The following is a 6000-nucleotide window of genomic DNA, read 5'->3' on the forward strand; positions in this document are numbered from 1 at the left end:
CCGACGAGAGTAATTTTCGTTCCATGTGAGCTTGTTGGACACAATCAGTCCTAGGTCACGCTGTGAGTTTACTGAGGAAAGATTTTGGTTCAGGAGACTAGCTTTTAACTCACCTTTGATGCTGAGGAGCGTTGATTTTTCGATGTTGGGTTGCATTTTGTTTTCATGTAGCCATTTCTCTATTTTCAGAGTTGCAGTGTCAAGGGAAGTTTGATTTAGTAGAATGGCCTTAAAGTCATCTGCGTACCCAAAACTGTTTGTGTCATTCATGGTTTCAGGTAGATCGTTTATGAAAAGTAAGAACAGCAGCGGTCCCAGAATTGAACCTTGCGGAACTCCACTGGTGACTTCTTTTAGGGTTGAGCTACAGTCTTCAATCTTAACGCATTGCTTTCTGTTGTTGAGGTATGAATATATCAGTGACAGCAATTTCCCGCCAATTCCAAAAATTTTGATCTTCGTAAGCAGAATATCATGAGGTACAGTGTCGAATGCCTTGGCAAAATCCAAGTACAGAACTGCAAGTTCTTGTACATCCTGTTGATCGTTCAATTCGGATATTCGGTCAAAAAATAGAAGAAGTTGAATTGTGGCGGATCTACGCTACCGAAATCCATGTTGACTTTCATGTAATCTGTATTTCACTTTAGTATAGAGTTTGTCAAATATTATTTTTTCAAGCAATTTTGAGCAGCAGCAGAGTAGGCTGATTGGTCTATAGCAACTGACATCGGTTTTACTTCCTTCCTTGGAAACAGGGTTTACTTCACTAATTTTCCATATTTCAGGAAAAATTCCTTTGTTAAGGCAGGTTTGAAATATAAGGGTAAGTGATTTGCTTAGAGTTTTGTGACATGATTTTAAAATGAGATTGCCAATGTTGTCGTGTCCCATTGATTTATTGACATTAAGTTGCCTCATTATTTCACTAACTTGACTTTGGTCAACAATAAATCTATTCAGCTCACTTTTTGGAAAGAGGATACCGGTTGATGTTCTTTTGTGCCAAACACGCTAACGAAATAGTCATTGAATAATTCACATTTTTCTCTTTCATTTGATGATTCAGTGTTTCCGTATTTGACCATCGAAGGAATTGTTGGGGTCCTGCGTATGCATTTAAGGTATTTTTGAATTTTGCTGAAAGTTCTTCCTTCTAGGACGGTTTTTTCATATTCCGCTAGGTCATCTTCGGAAGACCTTTGAATATCTTTTTCAAGTTTTTTGATCTTTAATAGTCTTTCGAGACCTTGTTTTGGTTTTCTTTTCATTGTTTGAAGTTTTTTGATGAGGTGGGAGGTGGCTGGCGTGATCCAGGGTTGTGACCTTGATCGATGCTCAGTTATTCTAGGTACAAACTTTTCTATTTTTTCCCACAGCCATTCGTACCATTGTCGGATAATTTCGTTCACGTTACTGTAGCAGTACGGGATAAACGGTTCAGTTTCTATTGAAGAATTTAAGCTGTCCCAGTCTGCTCGTATGAAAGCGTATCGATGATTTGTTATTTTTGGAAGGTTAATTCAGCTAAAGGCGGCAATTGTGGTGTAGAGTGGTTTGTGGTCAGAGAACTGACTAGTTAGTTTATCTCGAATATTCCTGTCGATTTGACATTGTGAAATTAATTCTGGATTGTCGCAAAGCAGCACGTCTAGTTGAGTTGGTGCATGTTGTGAAAGATTTAGTTCAACTAATTTGTCCAGTAGTTGTTTCTCGTATATGTCAGATGAGGAGAGTGCTTCCCAGTATGTTTGTCAGAAGTTGATGTCACCGGTGAGTATTAAGTCACAGAGGTCATTTTTGTTGGCTAGTTTGAGATTTGCCATTTCATTCATCAAAGTTAAGAAACTTTCAGTCGACCATTGGTATGTGCTAGGAGTGGGTGCTTTATAAACACAGCTTTTTGATTTGTCTTACCCAGATTTGACTTGTCTTACCCAGATTTGTCTTTTGATTTTGTCTTACACAGCTTTCAATTGTCTTACCCTCATTGGAGTTCAATGAACAAAAGTCGATTAAACTTGGGTTTTACTGTCAATGTCCACAAAAGTCTACAAAATTGGATTAAAAGTAATTAAAAATGGTTTATGATATAAGTATTTTTTGAGGAAACAAAATCCATTCTTATTCCACTATAGTCTTTTTTCTATTTTGTGGACACTAAACTGATTTAAAATCGATTTTTCTCACTTTGTTTAGATGCGAATTTCAACGCCCAATAAGTCTTTTCTTCGTTTTAAGCTAAAGTTGATTAGTTTCAATTATTCAAAAAAGTTTGATAGCTTCGTTTCTTTTTTATGTTACTCAAAAGCTGAAATTTGGTAATTGCATCAATTGCCCGCTTCTATTCCCTCCAATGTTTGCCCCTTTGTACCCTTACACCCGCCATCCCCCACCCGAACCAATCCCAACCCTACCCCCACCTGAACCAACCCCTCCTCCACCAAATGAATCCCAACTGAACCAACCCCCTCCCACACACATACATACACACGCTCACCTGAACCAGATCAGAGGGTGGGGTGATGCTCAAGTGGATGGGGGGACTGTTGGTATAAGTGCGGGGATAGGGTGATTCAGGTGTGGGCAAAGAGGCAAACGTTGGAATGGGAGTTGTAAGGGAGTAAAGGGCCAAATATTAGGAGGGAGAGGTCAGCAAAATCTTTTTGCAGTTTGAATTTAGGTTTAGAAAAGGAGTAGGATGTGTACTCACTTTGCAAAAGTTTTGCATTACTCATTTCAAATTGACTTTGTACTTGTTTTATAATCCACTAGAATGCATTTCAAATGAATTATGATGCATTTTGTTTTTGCCAGAAAAATTGGATTTATACTCGTTTGTCAATCCAATTTTGTTGTTGAAACCTAACATGGGAGTCGATTGTTGTGACAATGTTCAGACCACAAAATCCATTATGATCAATTTTTTTTTTTCATTTTTCTTAGATGCGGGTAGTCTAATACTGATCCTAATCTTACTCTAGTCACAATATATCTATTATTTGGTATTCTTGCTATTTTAGAAGCGAGGAAGGGCAATGGTTTGCTAAGTTAATTTTATTCTTCTCTGGCTGGAACTACTAATAGTTTCAGCCTTACAAACTATTATAAGTTTTAGTCAAGGATCATGTTGTTTAATTCTAAGCGTTTTACAGTGATAGTTATCAAGAAAGTAATTGGATATATTAAATTTGTGTTGTTAACTGGTTCCAATACTAACCTAATCTGTCTGCAGTGTCTCTTTTCTCTGCCTCCTTTCTTCTCTGTCTCTCTCTTTCTGCAGTTTCTTCTGCCGCCTTTTCTTGTCTTATTTGCCTCTCATTTTCGGCAGCTTCTCTTCTTCTCTGCCTCTCTTCATCTTCTACCTCTTTTCTCTCTCGAGCTTCTTTATGTGCGACAACCGTAAAGACCCCCCCTAGGAAGTTGGTCAGAGCGTCGTAAGTGCAATCGCGTTTGCGCGCATCTGCGATGTCGACAAGGGTTGAAATGGGTTCCAGGTGCATTTCTGTGGTCAGCATGCAAGGCTTAATCGTGAGGGAGTTGCGCCATTGGTCCATAGCATGACCATCCTTTACAGTGTCCTTTTTGTGAAGTTCACGAGCTCCACCGTTCCAGATTACAGTGCTAGATGCCAAGACTGAAGTTGCGCTGAAGTTTGTGAAGTTATCATCTCCGACCTCTATGGAAGAATTTACGTCAAAAAAACCAGGGCTGAAGAATGCCACTAGGGCTGCTTGAATGGAGCTGATATCCGTGGTCTGACCAGCCACAGCTGTGGACCTAACTTTCATTTCCAATGAACCTCCACCGTACGCTTTGCTTACCACAAAGTGGCCCCATCGATTGAAAAATCGCTCAAACTTGCTGCGACAGACTTCATTGTTTATATCAAATACACTGGGAAGTTTTTGTACTTCTTCTTTGAAGGCTGCCGTTAGTTTTACATCAGGGTGTCGGAAGTTTCCTATACTCGCTTCAAAAAGACGCTCCTCGATCAAGTATGACATTTCGTGACTAGAACTCAGACTAAACCCTGCTTTACTCGCGAACGAGAAAACATTAAAGTCAACGTCCAAAGAAATGTTCAGATGAGACAAGCGATTCTGGACTAATTCGATCTTAGATCTGTATTGGTCCATGTACGTCTCTGTTGCGCTCAGTGCTTTTACTTCGACTATTTTTGGAACAGTCAGTCCAAACTTGTTGGACTTGGATCCCGAATCAAAGATTTTAGCGGGAACGCACGAGTCGGTCAAAATGTTGTAACCTTGTCCCACAATAAGTGTCGAATCTGCTGTTAGGTCGAAGCAGTCGTTCTTGACACCTAGCTCCGTCAGAAATTGTTCACCAGTCGGAGTAACATCGGTATCTATTTTGAGGTTCAGTCCCTTTATGGACAAGAACTTCAAGTCATCCAGCCTTTCAACTCCTAATTTTTTAATCTGACCGGCAATATTTTGCACTTCAACGGCGGCTTCCGCGCTTGGAGCCTTACCGTCAGTGATGAAATCCTGCGCTCTTTGTATGATGGGATCCGCAATACCACCTTCTTGAGCATTTGTGAAGAACTCAAGAAAACTTTGTTCATCTTTAGAAAGTGTCTCTGCGCTTGAATTTTTTGCTAAAACTTCATTTCCAATTTTGACCTCTTTGTTGCCTTGTCGAAAGGCTGCGTTGAATATGATGAGACCGTATTCGTCTCCGTTTTTCTTGAACACTTCTTCGCAAGCTTTGTACAAGTTGCGCACTTGTCGCGTTCCATCAGGGAGCACCGTGTAATCTCCATTAATCTTGAGGTCTTCAAGGTCATTCTCAATTGCAACCACGGGTGCGTTTACCTCAAGAAACTGAAAAATTGTTTCTCTGACGACCTGTTTTTTGCTCTCGATGTTTCTAGAAAACTTATGTTCGCTCTCTCCCAGTGCAGTACACCAAGTGATGATCGCCACAACATTTGGTTGCTTGGTGTCAATCAGTTTGAGTTCCCTCAAACATCTTAGGGATTTAGCGAGATTACTATTTGGGCCCTGTATGCGAGGGTCTGTTGCCTGGATCAAAACAAAAACCAGGTTAGGTTTTTTCATTTGCATATGTGTCTCGTAGAACTTCTTGATGGAGTAGAAATTACATGCATCCTGTTTGCTACCGTCAGTATCATTGAATCCAGGAGTATCAACCAATCCTAGACGTAGTCTAGTGACATCATAGTTCTGGGAATCCGCTTCCAATATGTACTCAGTTGTAGTTCGTGTTTCAGACGCGCATGCGCTTGTTTTCGCAAATGCTACTGACTGCGATTCTTTCAAGTTGAACAAATGATTCAAGGTACTCGATTTACCAACCCCAGAAGTCCCGACTAGAAGAATTGAGGCCCTGTCGATGTTTCGATTTATCTTGAAGCTTTTATATATGTGTTTGATAAGATCAGCTCTGGGCGATGAGTTATCTTGTTGACCCGGAGATAAGAGGCCTAGTTTGAGTGCCTCTTGTTTCAACTCGCCCTGGGTCCTCGGCGGAGGAGTCATGGACTTTGCTTTGCTTCAAAAAGGAAAAAAATTAGAACCAAATGAGCAGAAAGTTTTAGAGTACGAAGTGTGGTATAATACTGAAACTGATTCAGTCTTTTTGAAATCTATAAAAATGTTTTAGAAAAAGCTTATGGCGTCGAAATAAATTGGTACTGTTTTTGCTATTCACATCCAAAAGAGCAAACAAATAATTTTAAAGGATTGTTTCAATATAATTTCCTTGCGAATCAGTATGAATTTTTTACTGAATACTTGCAAGGCAGTATAATAAATCTTACAATATTTTTGAAGCTACAAGCTCGAAACATTGCTCTGTGCCTTATGATCTTTACCATCGGGTATGAAAGGTGCAGAAACATGTCTTTTAATACAATAGATGTATTTTTAAAATAAAACAAACAAATTTAATTCCACTTTAAAATGTGAAGATTGGTATTGAAGTCCGCTTAACTTGAAATATATATTTTTTGAA

General features: G+C 39.4%; 1 protein-coding gene across 1 annotated transcript in view; it reads right to left on the reverse strand.

Annotated features, from left to right (window-relative positions):
* LOC134853509 (uncharacterized) overlaps positions 1–5525 on the reverse strand; it is a 48963-nt gene extending 43438 nt beyond the window's left edge. The window contains exon 1 of the mRNA XM_063869508.1: positions 3221–5525. Within this exon, the coding sequence (XP_063725578.1) occupies positions 3221–5525 (2305 nt within the window). The remainder of the gene's footprint in view (positions 1–3220) is intronic.
* Positions 5526–6000: the final 475 nt, after the last annotated feature.

Source organism: Symsagittifera roscoffensis, chromosome 8, assembly GCF_963678635.1.
Source record: "Symsagittifera roscoffensis chromosome 8, txSymRosc1.1, whole genome shotgun sequence".
NCBI lineage: Eukaryota > Metazoa > Xenacoelomorpha > Acoela > Convolutidae > Symsagittifera > Symsagittifera roscoffensis.